The following is a 24,707-nucleotide window of genomic DNA, read 5'->3' as shown; positions in this document are numbered from 1 at the left end:
TGGCTATTCCTGTTATTACTATAACAACCTGCAGTTCTATTGTTATCTATTATAGTACAGTGCTTTGATGAACCTCCATATTTCCTCCATCTCCCTGGAACCTGGGGGCAGGGGGGCACCCTGCAAATTTGTTGCGGTCATTATTACCGTTGTCTTGGTTCCCCTAGAGGTGCAAAGTTCGGATAGGACGAATGGGGGCCGGTGGACAGCAGCTCCGTGACAGGTAGGAGGTGGGTCTGGGGAGGGTCTGCCCGGTAGCCTCCGCCCCAGTACGGGGCGGGACAGGTAGGGTCGGTCCCATCGGCGTCCATCGGGTCCCCAGCCTGAGCCCGGCCATGGCCTTGCGCAGCGCGGCGCGGATCCTGCCGCTGGCGCTCGCCCTGGCGGTGGTGGCTGAGGTGTCCTGGGCCCGGAGACCGTCGGGCGCGCTATGGCCTGGGCAGGGCTGCGCGGCGCTGGGTCGCTGCTGTCTGGGCCGTGATCCGACCTGCGTCGCCCACGGGCCCCCGCGCTGCTTCTGCGACCAGGCGTGTGGCGCGGTGCGGGACTGCTGCCCCGACTACGCGCGGGTCTGCCCAGGTGCGCCCCCGGGGCAGGAGGAGCAGGGCGGGAAGGCGGCGGGAGGGGGAGCTCTGGGCACCCGTGGCTCGGGAGTCTGGGGGCGCGGCGGATGAAGGAAGGAAGCCGCCCTCCGAGGGGTTCTGGGCGTGCAGGGGCGCGAGCAAGGAGGGTCTTGTACGCGCAGGACACAACGCATGAGAGTGGGCTGTGGAGGTGCCGGCAGACAAGGATGCGTGGGTCGTGGACAGGGGCGCGCGAGTCTCGGGGGGCAGAATGGAGAAGCACGCGTGGAGACTTGAGGGGTGTTTGGGAGAAGGGGGCACGGGAACTGCGCTCAGGTCTAGGAGGGCGGCACGAGGGTGGGGGGCTCGTGGAAGAAGGGAGCTTGCCAAGCACGGGTGCGGGATGCAGGGCACTGAACGGAAATGGGCGCGTGGGGGCAAAGAGGGGTGCAAGGGAGGAGGGGCGCACCCTGTAAGGAGGGCGCCTGGGGCACGGAGGAGTACGAGGGAGGAGGGCGCGTAGGCGGTCCCGGGGGCTGGGGAAGCGTCAAGGGGTGCGAGGGACACGAGAGCGCTTGCGTGGGACTGGGGCTGCCAGATTTAGCAAATAGAAATGCAGGTTGCCCAGTTAGACTCAAATTTTAGGTAAGTAGTATTTTTTAGTCTAAATATATCCTAAATATTGCATGGGCCATTTTTATGTTAAAAATTGATTGGGGGTGCCTGGGTGGCTCAGTGGGTTAAGGACTCTGTCTTCAGCTCAGGTCATGATCCCAGGGTCCTGGGATCGAGCCCCACACTGGGCCCTCTGCTCAGCGGGGAGCCTCCTCTCCCTCTCCCTCTATCCTCACCCAGCCTGGGTTCTCTCTTTCTCTCAGTCTCAAATAAATAAATAAATATTTTTAAAAATTAAAAAAAAATTGATTGCTTTCCTGAAATTCCAATCTAAGTGGGCATCCTGTATTTTACTTGGCAAGCCGGACTAGGGCAAGGATGGGGGGGTTGCTGGAGGGGCGCTCCACTGACAGAGCCAGACAGATGTCCAAGAGGCTGCCTTTTTTTTTTTTTTTAAAAGATTTTATTTACTTATTTATTTGACAGAGATCATAAGTAGGCAGGGAGGCAGGCAAGGGGTGTGTGGGGGGGAGAGAAGCAGGCTCCCTGCTGAGCAGAGAGCCTGATAAGGGGCTCCATCGAATGCAGGACCCTGGGACCATAACCTGAGCCCAAGGCAGAGGCTTTAACCCACTGAGCCACTCAGGCGCCCCCCAAGAGGCTGCTTTTGAGTCTGTAAGTGGGAGGACTCTACCCTTTTTATATTCCAGAAGTAAATTTTCAGGTCCACTGGGGACAAAAATCTAAATCATGACACCCTGTGATCCAACTTGCCTTTGTCAGGGAGAAAAGTCAATGAACTCTTCCTGAGACATCAGTGGGGCTTCCTCCAGGAATTTGCATTTCAAAGAGAGGACAATTTTAAAAAAATTCAAAATTGGGTGGCTCAGTGGGTTAATGCCTCTGCCTTCGGCTCGGGTCATGATCTCGGGGTCCTGGGATCGAGCCCTACATCGGGCTCTCTGCTCAGCGGGGAGCCTGCTTCCCCCTCTCTCTCTGCCTGCCTCTCTGCCTACTTGTGATCTCTGTCAAATAAATAAATAAAATTCTAAAAAAAATTCAAAATTGAAGGGACCTGATGTTTATTGATCACCTACCCATCCACTCTGTGCCCATGGGCTGCACTGGGTGTCTCATCAAATCTGACTTTCTCCCAGCATGCTGGGGTTCGGCAGGGGAGAAAAGTCTAGCGCAGTGAAGATTTTGGCCAGCCAAGGTGATCCAGCAGGTTTTGGATCTGGATCTGATGCTGTGTCTTCTAGCTCCCAGCGCTAGCTTCCCCCAAGGCTGAATGGCAAACAATAGACGATCAGGCAACAGCGAGGGGGAAAACTATTTTGGGGTGCGGTGTGTTCCTAAATCACAGCAAATGAGGCTCCCCTAGATTAAATTTGCTAAAGGACTGTTTGGGGACAGCTTTTGTCCTCATCTGCTTTCTCAGAAACCGTGTGCAGCCTTGGGGTCATTCAGAGTTTGGGTCTGACATCCCTGGTTTCGCTGTACCCTCGGAGCTCCCCTGCCACAGCCCAGGAGTGGGGGACCCCAGGAAGAGGACCAGGCAGAGGGATCGGTCCACCTTCCCACAGTCTGACCCACACCCACAGAATCACATGATGTTATCAGCTCTCCGTTGTCTTCCTTTGCATAAAGGACTTGGGCTCATGGAGCCAGGAGCTTCAAAACTTTGGCTTCCTCTTTGTTTTGCTCCTTTGGGAAGGCAACCAAAAGACAGCAGGCCTGGGATCTGTCCTTCCATCTGGGCTGGGTGGAGGAGACGTTCACTTTCCCACCACCCAGCGGAGCAGGGCAGGAGGGGACATGGGGACCGGTCAGGAGGCAAAAGGTAAGGAGGAGAAAAGAATGTGTGTTTCCTCTTTTTGAAGAAAAATTTCTTTCTTTCTTTCTTTGAGAGAGAGAGCAAGAGAAAGGTGGGGGGAACAGAGGGAAAGGCACAAGCAGACTCCGTGCGGAACATGGCCCAGCACGGGGCTGGATCCCATGACCCGGAGATCGTGACCTGAGCGGAAATCGGGAGTCGGACACTCAACTGACTGAGCCACCCAGGTGCCCTGCGTGTATGTGTATTCATGAAACAGGAGTTGGAATTTACGGACTTCAGTCATTGATTAGGGCAGGCAGAGATGTTGAGGATGACTAAGATCCCCCGAACATTTATTGAGGAAACACCAAGTGCCAGCGAGGTACTGTCGTAAGCGCTTTAAATAAATTATCTCCTTTAAGCCCCCAAACTGTCCTATAGAATAGATGGTATTGTCACGTCCATTTTACAGATGAAGAACAGAAACCCAGAGAGGGAGCGCCCTGCTCTGAGCCGCACAGCTATGAAGCGGCGAATCAGGGATTGGGACCCAGCAGTCTATTATATGGTTGCTCGGGAGGGACTGCGGCGTGTTGGCAGAGGGAGGCTGGGCCGTACAGGTGGAAGAGGAGCCCTTGACATTTCCCACATCCAGCTCAGGGCCCTAGGGGTCACCTGCTGTGTGCCCAGCCCACCTAGAAGCAGCCGGGGCTAGAAAGATGGAGCTCTGGTTCCCTTCCAGTCTGTTTCTTTTGGAAGACAGGGTAGCTATGAAAGAAATACGGAATTTCAGTCAGAGCAAGGTGAGCTTTAGCCGTGACTGGTGAGGATGGAGGGCAGACAGGGAGGGGGCGGGGCTGCAGCTATTAGTAAAGCCTTGAAGGATAGAAGCCGGTTTCACGTTTTCCATGTTCTTTACCAACTGTGTTCATCTATTTTCTCCTCTTTAATTCTCCTTCCAACCCTGTAAGGATCAATGTCCTCCTTCATGCACTCATGTCTTCACTGTACTAATCAATGCTCTTAGGGTTGTGGTACCGTTCATACTGATAAATGAGCAAGGGGGCTTCTTGGCTCCGGTAACCGGGAAACACTCGATGGGTTTTGGCTTCAAGCAGAGCTGGATCCAAGGACTCCAAGGATGTCATCAGGATTCTGTCCTTTCCCCTTTTCAGCTCTGCTTGTGTTAGCTTCACTTTCAGGCATACTGTCACCAAGTGGTGGCAAAGAGTACCTCACTCCAAACTGGTGTACCTAGTGAAATGCAAACATCCTTGTCCCAGTTGTTCCAGCCCAAATCCGAGGGATGGTTCTGTTAGGGCCCCATTGAGTCACCTGCTCATCCCTGATCCAATCAATCTCCGTGCCTAGAGAGAAGGAACACGCAGTTGGCCGTGCCTGGGTCGCATACTGCATCGTAAGAAAGAGAGTGAGGTCAGCCCTATCCACATCAGGTAGATGGAGAGTGGGGAGGGTTGGTTCCTCAAAAGAAAACGTGAGATGGTTTGACCAGAAGTTGAGGGTAGGGAGGCAGGGATGGGCAAAAATGATCGCTGGTGGGGCGCCTGGGTGTCTCAGTGGGTTAAAGCCTCTGCCTTCGGCTCAGGTCATGATCTTGGGGTCCTGGGATCGAGCCTCGCATCGGGCTCTCTGCTCTGCCGAGAGCCTGCTTCCTCCTCTCTCTCCCTGCCTCTCTGCCTACTTGTGATCTCTGTCAAATAAATAAATAAAATCTTAAAAAAAAAAATGATCGCTGGCCAAAGGTGAGCTGTGGGAGAACGTGCATTTGAAGGAATTCAAGTGAAAGCGTGCTGAGATAGTAAATGGGAGGAGGAGGGAGGGAGTGACTGTGGATATATTGCAGGAACACTTAAGACTTTCAGCTACTAGGCTTGGGGATCTCTCTGATCCACTATCAAAAAAGACCTTTTATGAACCACCTCAATAGGAGACAGGAAACACCAAAGGATTTCAGGCAACAGGCTGGAGCTAGAACTGCATTCCAGAAAATTCTTTTTGGTGGGCAGTGAGAAGGATGGACAGTCAGGCGGCTGGGCAATGAAGTTCAGAGAAGAAGGTGGGGTTTGAATCATCCAGAAACCCTTTTCCCCAGAAGCTTGGGGCTGTGCGAGTAGGGGCAGGGGGTCTAAGGGAACTGTGGGAAGTTCGGTCTGGCTCCAGCAGGCTCAGATGGCACAATGTTATCCGGATCTCCAGGGCGGGGGGAGCAACCTTAAACCATCCCCACCCCTCTTTTTAAGCAACACTGATAAGCTAGAATTTCTCCTTTACTCTGAAAGAGTGGGGTGGCCTTTGTTTTGAGAAACACTGCCATCTTGTGGTGCCTTTTTGCAACGCTAACCTGCGGTCACATTTCTTTTGTTGCTAAGGCAAGACTTGCTTTGCTCATTTATTACTCACCGAGTCCCTGTGTGCCAGGAACTGTGCTTGGCGCTGGGATTCAGCAAGGAACAAGGACCTTGCTTCCATGGAGCTGACATTCTACTGGGGGAGGCTGATGAGATACAAATAATCCCATGAGTGTATTGAGGTCATGACCCCAGGCCCAGGTGAAGTGTGAGGACATTTCCCTAGGAGTGTCATGTGTGCATCCTCCTTGGGGACTTCACAGGTGCCAGCAACATGGAAAGAATATTTGTAAGGTGGCGTCTGCTTAATTTTCTGCAAAATCTCTCACCTGCTTGGGGGGTCCGGCAGGGCAGGGCAGAGGCTCATGGTGGGACGTTGGTGCTTCGCCTGGGTCCAGCTGCCAAGGCAGGGCCTGAGTGTGATCTGCACTCTCCCTGCCAGGTGCTGGTTCGCAGGAAACCCTGCGAACACTTCCAGTGACACAGAACTCACTTTCTCTAGCAGCTCCTTCTACGGTAGAAGATCCTCTCCCTTCTGCACACCTGCATTAGTGTTCCGGCAGGTCCCCTGTTTCTGCCCTCACCCCCCTCCAGCAGCCAGAGACATCCCGTTCCAACCTGAAATGTGATGATGTCGTCACTCCTCTGCTCAGAGACTGGCAATGACTGTTCTTCATGATTAGAATAAGATCCAGATTCCTTCCAGTAGTCCTCAGAGCCCTGGAAGCTGTCACTGTTCCCCCCCTCTCTAACACCCCCTCCTACCTCGCTCCTTCTGTGTGTTTGCTCCTGCCACACTGTATTCCTCACTGTCCCTTTGGCATCTAGGCTTGATCTGCCGCAGGACCTTTGCACTGCCGGTTTCCTCTGCCTGGAACACTTTCCTCCCAGATGCCTCCCCAGCCCCTTCCCTCACCTCCTCAGATGTCCTCTGTCATGGGAGCCATCTGTGGCTCCTCCATCTATACGTGTCTAATCACCCCACCACTGTCCCTCTTATTTCGCTTTGCTGTCAGGACGTCAATCACTGTAATGAAATAATGTAGTGTTTATTGTCTGTTTCCCCTGCAGAGTGTCAGCTGTTTGAGGGCAGGGCTTTTTTTGCTTTGCTCCTCTGTGTTCCCAGCACCCAGGCCAGTGCTTAGCACATAGTAGGCCCTAAAGAGCTTTTGAATAGATGCATCAAGACCCCTGTTGTATTGAACATTTGCGATCTGCTCAGTGCTTCTCATTTCTCCCTGCACCAATCCTGTGAGACTGCAGTTGGAATCCACGTTTGTCTGACGCCAACGCCTTGCCTCGGCTGACATTCCACCCCCTTAAGCCCCACTTGCCTTCCCTGCGAGATGGATTTGACAATAGTGCAAATACATTTGGAGCCAGGGTCCTGGCAAGCGACAGATGGTACGCCCAAAACAGTTGAATGGAAGAGAATTTGATGAGGGCTCTATTCACAAAGGTGAGGGCCCGGGAGAAGGAAGAAATGGTCTTTAGGAGTCTCTTGAGAGCAGGATCCATGGCTGAGGCTCCCCCCATCCAGAAGCAAGGCTGAGGCAGGGGTGGGGGATCTGGGGGCCTGGGCTGCACTCTTCTCCCTGCTGGTGTGCCCCCTCCCCTGTTGCCTGAACCCAACTGGCAGCTACAGGCTAGGGAGCCTCTGTGATGCGCAGGTTTCCCAAGGGCAGAGGACAGAGAAGGACCTGGGAGAGCACAACCTTCTAAGATTGTCGTGAGGACCACGGGAGGTCAATATGTGGTTTGCCTGGTCCAGCAGCAGTGACATAATTCATGCCATTATTAGGTAGGTGGTGAAAGTAATCAATGATTGTGAGCTCGGCAGACTTTATTCCCCACCCCCCTCCCTCCTTTCTCTGAGCATTTCAACTCTGCTAAGAGCTGAGATCCATGCAGGAAGTCTGTGGCTTCCTGAGGTGTCAGAAGCAAGGCTGTCTGTTTTTGTAACACAATAACCTCATTCCATCAGTTCAAGGATGCACACTTCTTTTCTCCCCACATTTTTGTGTTGCTGAACGGGGCCATGTTCATAGCTGATCAGTGCTATGAGTCTGTCATGAGGACAGACTTTCTCTTTCTTTCTGTGTTTCCAGCACCCGGGACAGTGCCTGGCTCACAGCAGACCCTTGGTAAATAACCTGTGGAGCGAGTGAATGAATTCTGACTACAGTAGCTGCCTTGATGTGTGTGAGCGTGTGTGAACGTGTGTGCGTGCACGTGTGTGTGTGAGACCCTTGGCTTGCTGGCACATCTGTAGAAATGCTGGTAAAGTCCTCAGATCCTGTGTTCCGGTTTGATGGCCTTCTCTGGCTCGGTCCAGTGCTGATCTGGGACTGTGGACGAGGATGAAGATGCTGGAGGTCCCAGGGGCTCCATCATCAGAAAATACCTCCCCACTAGGCCCTCAGCTGTGGTAGGCACATGAGCATCTCAAGGACATGGACACCCAGCATCTCCCTTCTTCTAGTGTGAGAGCTATTTCAGACAGACTCCGGTGTAGAGAGACTAATACGGAAAGCTCCCAAGGAAACTTTGAGGAATGCCCCTGGTCCTTCTGCGTTCCTCTCCCCCAACCCCAGTAGCCCTCTTTCCTTCTCTCAGAGGTAACTACTCTGCTGAAGTTGGTACTTACAATTCCCATGCTCATGTCTGCATGTGTTTACATACATAAATATATACAATTGATGTGTGTGTGTGTGTGTGTGTGTATATATATATAGAGAGAGAGAGAGATGGAGAGAGACAGTGAGAGAGAGAGAGCCTGTCCTCATGATTCACAATAGTTAGGTTCCATGAAATCACAGCAAACACTGATTTAAGGAATTCGGAGCCATCGCTCCGAAGGGAAATGAGTACGCCCCGATGTCACATACGTCATAATCTTAAATCCTAAAACAACTCATTTTGGTAGATTTTATTTTCTTCGTTTCACAAAAGAGAAAAACAAGGTTTGGATGTGTGAAGTGGCTGGCCCGAAGCCGCCCCACTACCAGGGGCCGGGGCTGGGGTTCAGACCTGGTTGAACTTGGCCGTGGAGCTCGGTCTTTTGGTGTTTCACCTGCCGCCTGCAGCCTCTGTCTAGGGAGGCAGGTCGGGCTGTTCAACCTCAGCTGGGAACGTGCACGCCGGGTGACTTAAAAGTTTTTGCTACTCTGCACATGTCCGTGAATGACTGCCAGATCACCTCGGGTACTGATTTGGGGGTTACAAATCTATTTTTAACTAGAGGCGAATGGGCAAGCGCAGAATCTGTGAACCAGGAGCACCGACCGTATATTTTTTCCTACATATCAGAACTGTATGAATTCTTAAACACTGTATAGCACTGTTTTGCAGGTTCTTTTTATTGAAGATTTTATTTATTTATTTGTCAAGCAGAGGGAACAGCAGGCAGAGGGAGAAGCAGGCTCCCCGCTGATCAAGGAGCTGGACTCAGGACTCGATCCCAGGAGCCTGGGATCATGACCTGAGTAAGGCAGATGCTCAACTGACTGAGCCACTCAGGTGTCCCTGTTTTGCAGGTTCTAAGACTGTAGTGATACTGTCACACCAGAAACAGCTTCTGCAAGGGGCTTCTCTCCACTCCATGCTGCTGGTTGCACCCCTGTGGTTCATTTCACCACTGTAGAATATGGTGTTTGCTGAGCACTTGCTGTGTGCCAGGAGCAAATCTTTACGCTCATAGCTCTCTGAATCCTTGAGGCCACCCTATCCGATGAATACTGTTCTTATTCCTGTGTGACAAAAGAAGAAACTGAAGCATGGAGAGTTGAGATCGGGTGCCACTTAAGAGCTCAGGAAATAGGGGCGCCTGATTGGCTCAGTCTTTAAGCGTCTGCCTTCGGCTCAGGTCATGATCCCAGGGTCCTGGGATCGACCCCCGCATCAGGCTCCCTGCTCGGGGGAAGCCTGCTTCTCCCTCTTCCGCTCCCCCTGCTTGTGTTCCCTCTCTTGCTGTGTTTCTGTCTATCGAATAAATAAAATCTTAAAAAAAAAACAAAAAAAACCTCGGGAGATGTTTGTTGGAGGAATGAGTGATGGAAACAACCCAAATGGTCGGCAATGAATCACGGGTAAATAAAACATGGAATTCGAGGTTTCCATTAGACGTATAAACCGTTGTCATAGAGAAGCTTTCAAGCAAGGCATGAACTCAGGTTTGCAAGAGTTCTGGCACTCATGCGGTATTTAGGCAGGCGGTGGGGGGGTGTCTGGCTTGTGGGGAAGGTGAAGACCTGGCTGCTGGCCTGCCAAATTCCATGACCTTGGAGACCATACACCCCTCCCCCACACCGCCTTCTCTTCCAGTGGTCTCCTGTGTTGTGGCAGAGTGGAGTGGCTGGAGTTGCTGTGTCAAACCCTGCCAGATCTCCTATCGCGTCCGCCAGAGGCGTGTCCTGCAGGAGCCGAGGAACGGGGGTGCTCCTTGCCCCCCGCTGGAAGAGCGGGCTGGGTGTGTGGATTACCGGAGCCGCCAGGGAGTGGAGTGCCAACAGTCTTTAAGTGAGTTGGAGTGCCCACTGGGGGTAGGTCAGCTGTCATTGGGAACTCCCTGGCTGGACTTGAGAGCCCTCCATGAGTGTGGGGTCTGATTTATCTTCTTTTACCTTGATTTGCCCTTCTAACCTTATGAATGAGGGAAGAAACGCTGACTTTCTCTGGGCATCTCCTATCTTTTTTCTGGTGTAAATCAGTCAGGACTTGGTTTGTATACAGATGATAGGAAACCCAGGTTAAACTGACCTAAGCAAGAATGTGTGGCTCATGGAACTAAAACTCTAGGGGCTCCATTCAGGCATGGCTGGATCCAGGAACTCAAGCAACAGTTCCAGGAATCTCTTTCCATCTCTTATCTCTGTTTTCCCCCAGTTGACCTCATTCTCAAGCAGCATCTCCCCCTCTTATGATCTTTGGTAGTACCGGTCTTTTCTCCAACTAGTCCAGTGGCTGAAAGAAAGTTTTAGCCATAAAACCCATAGTTTTAGCCAATGTCCTAGGACAAAGTCTCATTGGCTTTACTTGGGCATGTATCTACTGCTAAGCCAATCAGTAAGGCTAGAGTGATGGACTATCCTAATGGGCCAGGCCAGGACGCGTGCTCCCTTTGCAGCTGGGGGTGTGGTCAGCCCCACCTGAATGAGGATAGGGACAGGCATTTTTCAAAGGATAACTGGGGGGAATGGATGTAAGGCAGGCAGAACTGTAGATGCGGGCTACATGCATACCCTGACGAAGGGCTTCTATATAGCACTACAAAAAACAGGTGATGCCCATTATACAGAAGAAACTGACAAGGCCAGATGCCTGGGTGGCTCAGTCAGTTAAGCATCCGCCTTCACCTCAGGTCATGATCCCACAGTCCTGGGATCAAGTTCCGCATCAGGCTCCTTGCTCTTCGGGGAGCCAGCTTCCCCCTCTGCCTGCTGCTCCCCCTGCTTGTGCTCTCTCTCGACAAATAAATAAAAGAAAGAAAGAAAAGGAAAAAAAAAAGAAAGAAAGAAAAAGAAATTGACCAACACAGTGCAAGTGGTTTTCCTGAGGGGCTAGAAGAACAAGCAAAAGGGCTAAATGGTCCCCTTCCAATCTCTCCCCAAACTGTAGCCTGGTGGGAAGGAAGGTCGTTCTACAGCGAATCTTACCGTGGTGTCGCCCTTCTGCTTTCAATTTCCCAGCAGCTACCCAGCGCCCTGAGGGCAAAACCCAAGCTCCTCATCACGTCCTTAAGCTCAGTGCTCTTGGCTCCTGGGTCCTCATCTCCTTCCTCCCCCTGCCTAAGTTGTTGTTTTCTGGTTTTTTCCCCCTCTGCCTAAGTTTTATTTAATTAATTAATTTATTTTAAAGATTTTATTTATTTATTTGACAGACAGAGATCACAAGTAGGCAGAGAGGCAGGCAGAGAGAGAGGAGGAAGCAGGCTCCCTGCTGAGCAGAGAGCCCGATGCGGGGCTCGATCCCAGGACCCTGAGATCATGACTTGAGCCGAAGGCAGAGGCTTAAGCCATGAGCCACCCAGGGACCCCTCTGCCTAAGTTTTAAAGGATAATTTGACTGTTGTGAGGGCAGCTGACTGAAATGGGTCAGAGGGCAGCCGGGAACCCAGGGACGAAGTGACTGCAGGGCTGTAAGCGAGGGAGGATGGCGGCTAGACTAGGGTGATGGAAGAGGGAATGACAGAAATCCTTCTCCCTTTCCCGTGCCACCACATCTGGCCTTGCCTGGCTCATTTCCCGCATGGACGTCAGTTTTCTGGAAGACCATCCCGAGTGCCCCTACTGGGTTCCAGCCACTTTGCCACATTCCTTGACTCTGTGAGGCCAATGTTATTATTCCTATTTTACAGAACGGGAACCCCAAACTCAAGAAGGCACAAAACTTGCCTAGGAGGCATGGCTGGTTGTAAATCACCTTATTTAGCTCTGATCATAACTGTATGGATACGGTCTAATACTATCCGGAGGCTGAGGCTCAGAAAGGTGTAGTGACTTGACCAGGACCAATCAGATGTAAGAGGGAGAGCTGGAACCTGGGGTTTTCTGGACTCTCCTCACTGTAGGCTGCACCAAAAGAAGCACTGTGCATGCTGGAAGGGAGGAGGGAAGGGAAATTGTGTATTAAGTGTGCGACGACAAAGACCAAACACAGTCTCTACGGCAACAGCAGGGAGGAGGGGCCTGGAATGCCCTGGTGTGGCCCTCATCTAGGTCACAAGCATTAATTCAATAGCAAATCTTTGATTCAGCTCCATCACTCGGGGAATGGGGAGAGGTAGGGATGTCCTTTGGCTTCTTTATTGTCCCGAGGAATCTCTGTTCTCTTCTGGACCGACTTCTTGTTCTCCTCTTCTTTGTTCTCTTGGGACAAGAGACTTGGAAGTTGGCCCAACAAAATGTTGATTATTTTATTAGTTATTAATTCATTTATTAATTCATTTATCCATCCATCCTTCTGTACCTCCTTTCTTCCATCCATCCACACACCTGTGCATCTTTTGGTCCGTCTATTTCTTTGATCCGTTCATCCCTCCGTCCACCTGTCCTCTCTCTGTCCATCCTTCTTTCCACTCATCAGCTCTTGCGCCAATCATCTCTCTCTCTCTGCTTTTCTCCACCCTCCCCATCTCTCTCTCTCTCTCTTTCTTTCTTTCTTCTTCCTCAATTCACTCAGCTATGAAGTTTTATCCACTCTTTTTACTCACTTATTCATTCATCAGAATCATTCATTTGGGGGACACCTGGGTGGCTCAGTCGGCTGAGCGTTTGACTTCTGATTTCAGTTCAGGTCATGATCTCTGGTAGTAACACTGAGACCTGAGCTGGGCTCAACACTCAGCAGGGAGTCTGCTTGAGGATTCTCTCCATTTCCCTCTGCCTGTCCCCTACTCATATGCATGTGTTCTCTTTCTCTCAAATAAATAAATAAATAAATAAAATCTTTATTTTTAAAAATTTTTTTTCAAAGATTTTATTTATTCATTGGACAGACGGAGATCACAAGTAGGCAGAGACGCAGGCAGAGAGAAAGGAAAGGAAGCAGGCTCCCCGCTGAGTGTAGAGCCTGGTGCGGGACTCCATCCCAGGACCCTGGAATCATGACCTGAGCCAAAGGCAGAGGCTTTAACCCACAGAGCCACCCAGGTGCCCCAATAAATAAAATCTTTAAAAAAATAAATTATTCAGTTGAAAAACTTTTTTTGAGACCCACTGTGCAACCTCTGTGCTAGGCCCTGAGTGGCAGAGCTCAGTCTCACCCTGCTTTCCAGCATCACATAAAGAGGACTAGTGAGGACCCTTAGGGCAAGACCCCGCATTCTCCTTTGGGCTGCCATACAAAGAGCTCGAACACCAGCAAGACCTAACCCTGTTTCCTGTGGTGTCGTAGCCTAGAGGGTGCTGGGTCACCTAATTCTCTTTTCTCTTTGGTCCACAGTCCCTGCTCTGATAACCACTGACAGCTACGGGAAGGAGCGGAAAAAGCGAGGGGTCCCCAAGAAGCAGGAGACAGCAGGGTAAGTTGCTGCGAATGGACCCAAAGTCAAGCTAATCTTGGTGAACGCTTCTCCTTGGATTAAATTGCTGTCATGTCTCTCTGTCTCTTACTTTGGTGGCATCCGTGTCTCCCCATTTCTCGTCCTGTGACATTTGAAGCCCTTAATATTTGGTCTCCGTTCAACTCCATTCCTTCCTTCCTTCATTCACTGGTTCATTCCTTCACTGCTCGTTTATTGGACGCCTGTTATATGTCAGGCACTGGGCTAGGCCTTGGGGCTACAGCGAAGAACAAGAAAGGACAGAAATACTTGTAGGGTGTTCCTAGGGTGAGGGCAGGAATTGCAGCTCAGAGAGGAAGGGGCTGGGGGCAGCTCGGGCTTGTCCTGGCGAAGGGTCGGCTCCGCGGGCCTCCCCGAGGCCGCAGCCACCAGGGGGCAGCAGCCCCACGCCGAGTCTCCCCGGAGTCCTTGACCGGCTGCGTCTCTTCCGGCAGGATGGGGGCGGGGGTGGCGTCGACTGCTTATTGTAGAAAAAGTTGGATAGAAGTAAAATTGTAATTGGCTCTTATTTCAGATCGTCCAGAATGGGGAACTGCCCTTTTAAATACTTCTCACGACACATCTTTTCTGTAAAATCGGATCTGTTCTAGAATGCCGTGGCGCGCTTCGGAGTGTCACTTGGGGCTTTTTTGGGTTTAGGTGGTTCCATTTTAGGCACCGCCACTTAGTAGCTGTGTGACTCCAGGCGAGTTCTCTCTCTCTGATGCTTAGTTTCCTAATCTGTAAAGTGGGGCAACACCTACCTCTCCAGGTTTCTGTATTAAATGGTTCATTCAGTGCATTTTTATGAGTGGGAGACTCTTCTAGGAGCTGGATGTGACAGTGACCAGAACAAACAGGAGTTCCTGCCCTTCTGGGGCTGGCATGACACTGGAACACAGACTGAGAAATAAAACACCCCGTCTTTTGGATTGGATGCTTAGACAAGACTTGACGCAGGGAAGTTCTCCATGATGTTAGTTTTATTTTATTTTTTTTTAATTTTTTTATTTTTTAAAAGATTTTATTTATTTAAGTGAGAGTGAGTGCATAAACACGGAGGGGCAGAGTAGGGGCAGGGGTAGAAGCAGACTCCCCATGGAGCAGGGAGTCCAATGCAGGACTCGATTCCAGGACCCTGAGATCATGACTTGAGCTGAAGGTAGATGCTTAACCAACTGAGCCATGGCGCTCGGCCATGATGTTAGTTTTAAAGACTTGAGCCAAGTCTCTTGTCATATGTGACCTGTTGATGAAGAGTGCCACGCAAAAGGTTTCTATTCTCAGGCAGAAATTGTGCCAAGCTGGGCCTACAGAAGGCTAAGTATGCAGTAGGTGCTCCATAAATGCTCACAGGTGCTTCGGGTGGTATCTCCCTGTGTGGCTGCAGGTACTGTGTTCAGTTCCAGCTGGGGCCCGTTCCAGGGAGCTGCCGACAGGTGAAGGCGCCTCACGCCCAGTGGACAAGGTACCTGACCCAGGGCCACATGATCTGTGTGAGGTGTGAGTGGCCTGCCCAGGACGCCAGGAGCCGGCGCTGCTACGGAGCTGGCGCCGGGACAGGAGGGTAAGCCCTAGACCTTGGGCCTGCGGAAGTGGGATTGTAGAGCCCTGGGCGTCTCTGCTATCTGAGGGACAAAGGTGCCGTAGCAGTCAGATGTTGACTTCTGGCAGGAGTGGGGCCCATGAGGGTCCGGGCCCCAGTGTCCCAGAAGGAGCAGCTCCTGCCTCTCCCGCTGTGTGACCCTGGGCAATCTCATAGCTTCTCTGAACTCCAGTTGCTTCAGCTGAAGATGCAGCTAATAAGAGGGGCTTCCGCTGGGGCAAGGGTGAAGGTTAGGGGAAATCATGCAAATTGAAGAGACAGCGTCGTTGTTGACATCCAGAAAGAACACATGGAAAAGGGAGCTGGTATTATTACTGAAACCTTAAAAGCCAGCTTTGGCTACCCTCACTTTATAGGTGGGGAAACCAAGGCTCAGATAGGCAGTGTGATTTAGTCAAGATCACACAGCAGGATTTGACCCAGATTTGCCTTACATCAGCTTCTTAGACTGCTTGCCTCAAGGGCACGTGTCTCAGAAAATAGTTAATATACTAACGATCATGGTAGCCAGCATTTACTGAGTGCTTATGATGTGCCGAGCTTGATTCTAAGTTCCTTTTTTTTTTTTAAATATTTTATTTATTTATTTGATAGAAAGAGATCACAAGTAGGCAGAGAGACAGGCAGAGAGAGAGGGAAGAAGCAGGGTCCCTGCCGAGCAGAGAGCCCGATGTGGGGCTCGATCCCAGGACCCTGAGATCATGACCTGAGCCGAAGGCAGAGGCTTTAGCCCACTGAGCCACCCAGGCGCCCCTTTAAGGTCCTTTTTTAAAAAATCCATTCATTCAATAAATATTTGTCAAGCACTTACTATTGAGCACGTGCCAGGCAATGTGTTGGGCGCTGGGGAGAGACAACGAACAAAGCAGTTGTAGTCCCTCCTCTTATGGAAACAACATCCTGCTGTATGGAGACAGACATTAGGCAAATACATCTGTAATTTGTCAGATGCGAGGTAAGTGTTAGGGAAAGAAGGCAAGATCGGGGCTGGGATTTTGTTTTTTTTTTTTTCAAGGAAAGTGACATGAAGAAGGTGACATTTGAACAGGAATCTGAAGGAAATGAGGGAGGTAGCCATGTGGATAACTGGGGGGAAGGCCTTCCAGGCAGAAGGAACGGCAAGTGCAAAGGCCCTGAGGTGGGAGTAGTCACCATTGTGACCAGAGTGGAGTGAACAAGGGGGCATGCAGAAGGAAGTGGAGTGGCATCGTTAACACACATGATGCCATTGAAACATTCCAAGAATGCAAAGGGAATGCTGTTAGGATCCTCTTTCTCCAGATGCGGAGATGGAGAAGCAAAAAAGAGATGCCCAGGGTCACGCACCCAGCAGGTGGCAGAAGTGGGATTTTTCTTTCTTTTTAAATTATTTTTATTAACATAGAATGTATTATTTGCCCCAGGGGTACAGGCCTGTGAATCTTCAGGCTTACACACTTCACAGCACTCACTAGAGCCCATACCTTCCCCAATGTCCATAACTCAACCGCCCCAGTCCTACCCCCCCGGCCCCCAGCAACCCTCAGTTTGTTTTGTGAGATTAAGAGTCTCTTATGGTGTGTCTCCCTCCTGATCCCATCTTGTTTCATTTTTTCCTTCCCTACCCCCACAACCCCACACCCTCCCTCTCAAATTCCTCATATCAGAGAGATCATATGATAATTGTCTTTCTCTGATTGACTTATTTCGCTCAGCATAATACCCTCTAGTTCCATCCATGTCACTGCAAAGGGCAAGATTTCACAGAAATGGGATTTGAACCTGAACCGATCAGACCCCCAAGCCAAGCTCTAGAGACTAGACTTTTCCCCCTGACAGTGCTTTCCCAGGGCAGGATTATTACATGAGAGCTCTCTACTGGGGTCTGTCCAGGGAGTTATTCTCACATTTACAAGGTTAGTAATTTCTTTCCATTTAAAAGGGAGCAGCCCTGGGTGCCTGGGTGGCTCGGTGGGTTAAGCCGCTGCCTTCGGCTCAGGTCATGATCTCAGGGTCCTGGGATCGAGTCCCGCATCGGGCTCTCTGCTCGGCAGGGAGCCTGCTTCCTCCTCTCTCTCTCTGCCTGCCTTTCTGCCTACTTGTAATCTCTCTCTGTCAAATAAATAAATAAAATCTTTAAAAAATAATAAATAAAAAAAAATAAATAAAAGGGAGCAGCCCTGCTTACTGCAAACCTAGAGCAGGGAATCCCAGTGCCAGATGGGGTTCTCAGGACAGACGTATCTGAACAAGAGGCATTGGGCCTGCACAGATCTGGGTTCAAACCCTGTCTTTGGCCCATATAGCTGCTGGCTCTGGGCGAGCCTGCCTCCTGACCCTGATAGGCTCTGCCACTCAGACTGCTGGAAGGATCTGGAGACCTTTGCACAGCCCCTGACCCCTCGTAGATGCTTAGTCGTAGAAGCTGCCATTGTCACATCTAACCTATGACATGGGTATAATGCTAAGTACTTTGTGAAAATGGGGTGTCATGGATTTGAGGACCCCGGCACACAGTAGGTATGCAACAAGTAGACGGCAGTCAGTATTAGTACTCTCTAGGGAGGCCCTCTCTGTCCGCCCCCTCCAGCTTCTTGCCCACCTACCTGTCTCAGACCCCAAATATTTTTTATTATTTTATTAAGCTCACCAGCTAGAGCCTCCATCTTTGGCTAAGCCTTTCTGGCCTTAAAACTCTGCTGAATGTCCAGTTTCTCTTTTGGATGCAAATAGTCCATGATGAGAAGCATGGCACTTTGTTGAAGCTGAGATGAGGGTCACGGGAACCCCTGCCCCCCAGCAGGGGCAGGTGGCATGGACGGCAAAGGCAGGACTATTTCAGACGCCCCCACCCTGCCTGGGACCAGGCTCACAGAACAGGTGATGGAAGGCCTGACTGGGGCATGAGCTCACCAGGCAGGACTGGGCAGGAGGGGGATCAAAGCGAGGTCGGAGACAAGCTGTCAGCCGGATTCTTTCCGTGGGCAGCTGGCGAGGGCGGGCATGCAAAGGGCACGGGCCTGGGGAAGGATTAGCTTGTCAGTTGGGGATTTCAGGAGAGTTTATTTAGCCGGAGAAGTGTCTGTGAGTCTGGGACAAGCAGAAGGAGCACCTGCCAACAGTCACACACCTACTGTGTGCTGGGTGCAAGTAGGTGGTTTACATGGGGGCGCTCGTTCAGACCTCACAAGCCCTTTGGAGACAAGGGGCGTTGATGCCATTGTATGTGATGAGGATGACAAAAATAGCGGTAGCTTTAAATACTCTCCTTTGTGAAGTGCCTACTGTGTGCCAAGCTCTGTGCTTAGACTCGGAGAATGTAACAGGCATGTAATAGGCACTCAATCAGTGTTTGCTATTATTGTTAGTTATTATGTTGCATTTTTAAAATTGTGCTATATTTTTTAAAGATTTGAATTATACCTACAGAGAACTGTCTAAAACATCTACAGACAGGTTAACAAATGTTTGGAGAAGAGACACCCCGAAATAGTCACCACCCAGGCAGGGAACAGAAAGCGGGCAGCGCCCCCAGGCTCCAAAACCCCTCCTAGCCACAACCCCTCCCTTCCCCAGACAGGAAGCCACCTTCCTGACTTTTATGGTAATCCATTCTAGAGTTTTCTTTATAGCTTTACTCACCTCGGAGCCTATCTCTAAATCTTAGTTTAATTTTGTTTTGTTTTGTTTTTTCAAACTGTACATCATTAAAATGATGCAGGATATGGCTTTGGGATCCAACTTCTTTGGTTCTGCACGAGCAAAGGAATGCTCCTTGTAGCATTCGATCGTTCATTCCTGTTGCCGAAGTGGTTCGCTCTTATGTGAGGATCGTTTTCATTTTCTCTGCGCAAAGCAGCTCCTAGAGCCCTCCCGTTCTTCAGAGAAGGGAAGGATATGGGTATCTCTGTTTTCCACTGTAGAAATGGAGGCTCCTCGGAGTTGGGTCACGCACGTCCTTGATTCTACAGTCTGTGTTCTTAATCACGTCCACTGTGTGGCCTTCCCGCAGGAGGAGAAGGGACGCAGGGGATAAGCAACTTGCCCAGTTTGCCCAGCAAGGGTGTGACAGTGTCACCTCCCCCGACATTAAGAGCTGGATCTGGGTCGCCCTTTGTTGGCCTCTGGGGTCGTGCTCGGCTGCCAGCTCAGGGTCAACTTCTCTATCAGGCTGCAGTGCCCACACACTTTTGGGTTCATGAAAATGATTTAATTTTAATTTCTTTTAAAATCAGGAGAAAAAAGATCGGTGATCATAATCATAATAATGAAGATCTAATTCTAAACCCAGCTTGGGTTCTGGTCAGCTTTGTACAATACAGCCATAAACTGTGACTTGACAGCTTTTTCTGCACGGTGGAAGGAGCACACAGAGGCAAACATCCCGGAGCCCAGGAGAGTCCCAGTGCCATTGAGCCAGCCCCATGTCTTTGCAGGAACCAGCGGCTGCGGTGGCAAGCGGCCGGCCACCCCTGGTGCCGAGGGACCTGGATGAGGCTCAGGCAGCTCCGGGACTGTTCCTGCCCTGAGGTCCACAGCCTCGTCTTCCTCTAGCACCCGTGACCCTCTACCTGTCCAGATCCCCTCTTTCCAAAGCCTCCCTGGCTGGCAGGGAAACCCCCAGGGCTTGGGATCCCATAGGATGAGGCAGTGGGGAGAAGTATGCAAATGTCAGACTGGAGGAAGAAGCCTTGTCCTTCTGTTGACACTGAAAATAGCTCAATGCTTCCCCACTCCGGTTCTCCTTACCTGCAGACTCCGCCCACCTTTTTTTTTTTTAACTCTCCATGCCTACTTTTTTTTTTTTTAAGTTTTTTTTTTTTTTTTTATTTGACAGAGAGAGAGAGGGATGACAAGTAGGCAGAGAGGCAGGCAGAGAGACAGAGAGGAAAGCAGGCTCCCTGCTTCCGAGCAGAGAGCCTGATGCGGGACTTGATCCCAGGACCCTGAGATCATGACCTGATCTGAAGGCAGAGGCTTAACCCACTGAGCCACTCAGGCGTCCCTAAACATTTTATTTTTAAACAATCTTTACACCCAACATGGGGCTCGAACTCACAACCCCAAGATCAAGAGCCACATGCTCCTCTGACTGGGTCAGCCAGGAACCCCCACATCTACCTTTTTTTTACTTAAATAATTTACCTTAAAAGGAAGCTTGTACTTAAATACATATGTTTAGAGAGGAATGTTCTATCACAACTAGAAATAAAGATAAATAATAGTAGCCAGTTTTTATTAAGTACTTAACCATGTGCCAAGCCCTGTCCTGACCCTTTACGCCCATTGACTCCCTGAATCCTGACTTAGGTGCAATTATTATCCCCATTTCACACGTGAGAATGTTGAGGCCCAGAGAGGTTAAGCCGCTTGTCCAAGGTCACACAGTGGCAGAACCCAAGGGCAACATCCTGGGCTAAGATTCCCGGCAGGAGAAATCCATCAGCTGCAGAAGGCAGGGTTTTTTTCTTGTTCCTGGCTTGTGACCCCCGTGTTTAGAACATGCAATCATGCTTAGTACGTTTGTTGAGTAAATACTGACCGAATGAAAAGATGAATGATCGGTTGCCGTACTTCAAAGGCAATCAGAAAAATAAATATAACAGAAACCCAATAAGTCTGGGTAGATCTTTCCTGCCCAAGAAGCTGAACATGAAGCCTGCTCTCTCCCTCGAACAAGAAATGAGCCTGTGTCTGAGAGACGGGAAGGCAGCATCTGAGTCTAACGGAGACTGGTTCTACGACAAAGTGGAAGAATTATAAGAGACTTGAAAGAGGACTGATTTTCTCCATTTGGGAGTCGACTGTTATTAATTTATTGTTAAACACCTTCATTGAGATAAAACTCACATACCAAACCAATCCCTCATTTAAAGTGTACCATTCAGCCCTTTCTAGTATACTCATGAGGACTGTATAAACATCCAACGGTCTGATTTTGGAGTATTTTTTTGTCCCTCCCTAAAACGGATCTCCTTCTAGGCACAGGTGTTCCTCACTCATCAGACCCTTCGAGCCCTAAGCAACCACTAATCTAATTTTGCTTCCATTGACTTTGCCTATTCTGGACATTTCATATGAATAGAATCGTACAAACCGTCTTCTGTGTCTGGTTTCTTTCACTTAGTAACCTGTTTTCAAGGTTTGTGCATTTTGGAGCACGTATCCATACTACAGCCAGTCATTTAGTGCTCCACCCTGGGTTCGTGTAAAATCATCTCGACGATACTGCCACTTTGGGAAGCTCTCCTGCGATGGATAGTGAATTTGAGGGCGTTGGTGGCTTGGGGTCCCCCTCTCTCCACGACACACCAGCTTGCTCTGTGCTTGGAGTGGTGCTGGTCCACAGGTCCAAGGATGGAGTTGGGGGTGGGGTATGTCTTTCAGCTGGCCTTGGGCCTGGCCAGGAATTGGCCCACATAATGCGGCTGCTGAGTCCTCCTTCCTAAATCAGGACTCTGGGCACTCCTGGGAATTACTGTCTGTTGCCCTCTCTGGGAGTGTGAATGAGTCACTGGGCAAGCTTTTGAGCAACACCTGTGTGTGCCGGTCTGGGGCAGGAGCTGCGGCGGCAGCAGAGGGGAGAGAGGTGCGGACTGGCCAGGAGGTAAGGGAGGACACGGCTTGACTCACAACAAGGCCGGGCTCCCCAGAAGCAGGCTTTTGCTGCCTCTGCCCCTGCACTTGTTTTGACTACAGGAGGCTGGGGTTTTTTTTTTTTTTTTTTTTGCAGAAATCTTTTTGTGAGTTTAGCTGCTGTCTTCCCAGGCCAGGTCTAAGTGCCTGAATTGCCAGAGCTCTGAAGTCTGTACCTTTTGGAGTTCCTCTTAGGTACCATTTTTACAGCACCCTAAAAGCGATGCCTGTTTTAATCCCCTCAAAGGCACTTTAAGTTAAGTGACCTTTTCCCCATTTTCAGAAGAGGAAACTGAGGCTCAGGAGAGTCAAGTGACAAGGTCTCATCAGAACAAGGTCTCATGATTAGGAAATGCTGGAGCTGGGATTCAAACTGGACTCAGAGCCTGTGCCCTTGACCAAACAGGGAGGCAGAAGCCCTCATGGTGGGCAGCTTGCTTACGGGTACCCAGAAGGCAAAGCCATCTCTTGGGGGTCATAAAATGGGACATTTGCCTACCCCTCCCTTTGGAGAGTGTTGCAGGAGCTTCTGCAGAGAGGGGGAATCTGCTAGGGAGGGAGAGGGAATTTCCACCAGCCAATACTTTAAAAAGATCAGAAATGTGTTGAGGAGGGAGGTGTGGGTCAAGCAGTGTGGTGCTCCTGGAACCTTGCCCCACAGCTAAGGACCTCAAGACAATGGTCTTTGGAGGATGAATGACCAAACTCACTGCAACCAACTTTAGTAAAAAAAGGAAAATTATTAACTCATGCCATTAAAATATTGAGAATAGGGCTGCCTTCAGGTTTGGCTGGATCTAGGGTTTTAAAGGTTGAAACTCTCATCTCATTTTCTTTTGGCCCTGCTCTTCTCTGTGTTGGGTTGATTCTTGGGCAGTCCTCTGGTGGGGTATGGATGACTACCGGGAGCTCCAGACATTCTTCCTCTCAGTTTAGCATCACCAAGAGGACAAGCACTTCTCATTTCCAATGGCTTCATACTTAGCTCCTTAGCTAAAGTCCTGGGGCTGCTACTTATTTGCCTAGCTCATCTCACCTGCTCATCCCTGAACCAATCAGGCAGTAGGCAATGGGCTGCTCTGGGTCTGTGCCAGGGGCACATCCCTGGAACTAGGGGAGGGGCCAGTCCTTCTTGAACCATTTAGACCAAGAATGAGGAATGGATGAATGGCTCCCCCAAAGGAAATGCAGGGTGCTGGTAGCAGGAATGGGAGCTGGGCAGGTCCCAAGACAACAGATACCGTTCTCATGGGAAGTACAGAGGCCACTATCTGGCTATCTGGCTTTGTCACCAGCTTGCTGTGTGACCCTTTCTCCTCCTGGACCCCAATTTCCCCATCTATGTAGTGATTATCTTCACGGATTCATCCGGCTCTGAACTTGTAAAGCCTATAGGCTTCATTTAGCCAACAGCCCCGCATCCTAGCTTAACAGACGCAAGCTGTGGCTTAGGAATGCATGGCCTTAGGAATGCATGGCCTTCACAAACCCTGAGATTGAACTTGGGACAAGACACCCAGCCTCCTGTTCCTGCCCATCGCGGCAGGGTACAGCCTGTGATGGGGGGAGGGAAGGGCTCCAAGGAGTTTTCTTTGCACATCTCCAGTGTTCTCCATCTATAATTGGCTCCGAATGAAATGATCTCATCCCTAAACACTGAGGAAGAAGGGTGGTGGTTTGGGGGGGGGGGTGGGAACAGCTCTCTGGCAGCATCTGACATAATTTGTGACTAACCCGTTTCCCTCCGGAAAGAGAGATGGTCCGCTCGCTTGAAGAAGTAGAAGTTTGAGAAAAATGTCTTGGTAATCCATTGAGGAGCCTCCAGCTTTTGGGGCCTTTTGAGAGGGCTGAGATATTTCTCAACTCCGTCTAAACCTGGTATCTTCTGACCGTTGCCCACAAGTCAGCCTGACCACCTGTCACGTCAGCCACTGGCCAGGGAGGAGGTGAGCGTGGCCGACCCATCAGGCAATTTGTCTTGTATGGATTCTCGACGGGGTTCTGTGGCCAGCTGAAACTCGTTTACATGCCCATACATTAATTTTGAAAGATGGGCTCCTAATCAACTCTGAGAAAGCTTGTCACAGCACCATCTGCTTGGCGTTTGTCACTATCGCATTACATAAGAGGAAAGACATTTTTAAAGAATGCGGCTGCATTTAGTAATTGGATCGCCGGAGAGGAGCCAAGCTGGGGCGGATGGCACCGTGATTCAGAAATGCCACAGGCCCTTCTCCAGGGTGGGGGGCCTCCCCAGATTCCACTGGGTGTCATCAGAGCCCCGAGAGCAGCCCAGCTTGGGGGACAGGCCCGAGGTGGTGTCTGTTCTTCTCATCTTTCTGCTCCTCTCTTATTCTTTCCTTCCCCCCGTTGGTTCTCCCTCACCTGCCATCTCAAATCAGCTCTACCACATAATAGCAATAACCAAATGACTTTGCTTCTTTGAGCCCTGATTTCCTCATCCGGGGAAGATGAGAGAGGGCAGCTGTGCCATTTAAATGCGGTAGTACATCTGAGTTCACACCTTCGGACTAGACCCTCAGAGTTATCAACATCATTTTGAGGGAAGGGTCTTCTGTTTCTTCAGTAGGCCAAGATACCTCTGCCTCTGCCTCAGGGCCTTTGCATATGCTGCTCTTTCTTTCCGGAATACTCTTTTCCTGTATCTTTGCATGGCTGTCTTCTGATTCTGGTCCAGCTCCAATGTCACCTGCTCAGATGGGCCTCCCCCAACCACCTTAAGCAGAGTATTCCCTGCCCTGTTCCTTCCAGTCATACACATTCATCTCTACTATTTTCTTCTCAGAACTTGTCATCTGTCTCCTAGAGGACCTGGTCTGTCTTGGTTGCTCTGTATCCCCAGCACCTAGACCATGGCCCTGCATGTGGTAGGTACTCCATAATTATTTGTTGAATGAATGACTAAACTTGTTAACTCCTTGTGACATTTCCCATAAAGCAGGGGCAGGTGGGGAAGTGACTGCCCAGGGTCATATAGCCCAGGGAAGGGAGGGAGAGGAGGGAGGAATGTAGGTGTCCTGCTTCCAAGTTTCCTGTGGCCCCCAGGTGGCAACAGGGC

The 24,707-nt window shown here is 50.4% G+C and overlaps 1 protein-coding gene across 1 annotated transcript; it reads left to right on the top strand.

The window, feature by feature from the left end:
• The first annotated feature begins 335 nt into the window (after nt 1–335).
• On the top strand, nt 336–19,774 carry LOC116594840 (somatomedin-B and thrombospondin type-1 domain-containing protein-like). The gene is made up of 5 exons (XM_032350389.1): nt 336–579; nt 9,690–9,884; nt 13,308–13,386; nt 14,798–14,974; nt 19,429–19,774. The coding sequence occupies exons 1-5, from the start codon at nt 336–338 to the stop codon at nt 19,544–19,546; spliced, it is 813 nt and encodes a 270-aa protein (XP_032206280.1). The 3' UTR covers nt 19,547–19,774.
• Nucleotides 19,775–24,707: the final 4,933 nt, after the last annotated feature.

Source organism: Mustela erminea, chromosome 7, assembly GCF_009829155.1.
Source record: "Mustela erminea isolate mMusErm1 chromosome 7, mMusErm1.Pri, whole genome shotgun sequence".
In the NCBI taxonomy this organism is placed as follows: domain Eukaryota; kingdom Metazoa; phylum Chordata; class Mammalia; order Carnivora; family Mustelidae; genus Mustela; species Mustela erminea.
Note: the sequence above shows the minus strand (reverse complement) of the source record. Positions and strands in the feature narration are given on the sequence as shown.

What these genes read in the sequence shown, in the direction of transcription:
- LOC116594840 (XM_032350389.1), top strand. Translation starts at nt 336, where the DNA reads ATGGCCTTGCGCAGCGCGGCGCGGATCCTGCCGCTGGCGCTCGCCCTG. An exon ending in GGAGTGCCAACAGTCTTTAA is followed by an intron (nt 9,885 to 13,307) that starts GTGAGTTGGAGT and finishes TTTGGTCCACAG; the next exon opens with TCCCTGCTCTGATAACCACT. An exon ending in AAGAAGCAGGAGACAGCAGG is followed by an intron (nt 13,387 to 14,797) that starts GTAAGTTGCTGC and finishes GTGTGGCTGCAG; the next exon opens with GTACTGTGTTCAGTTCCAGC.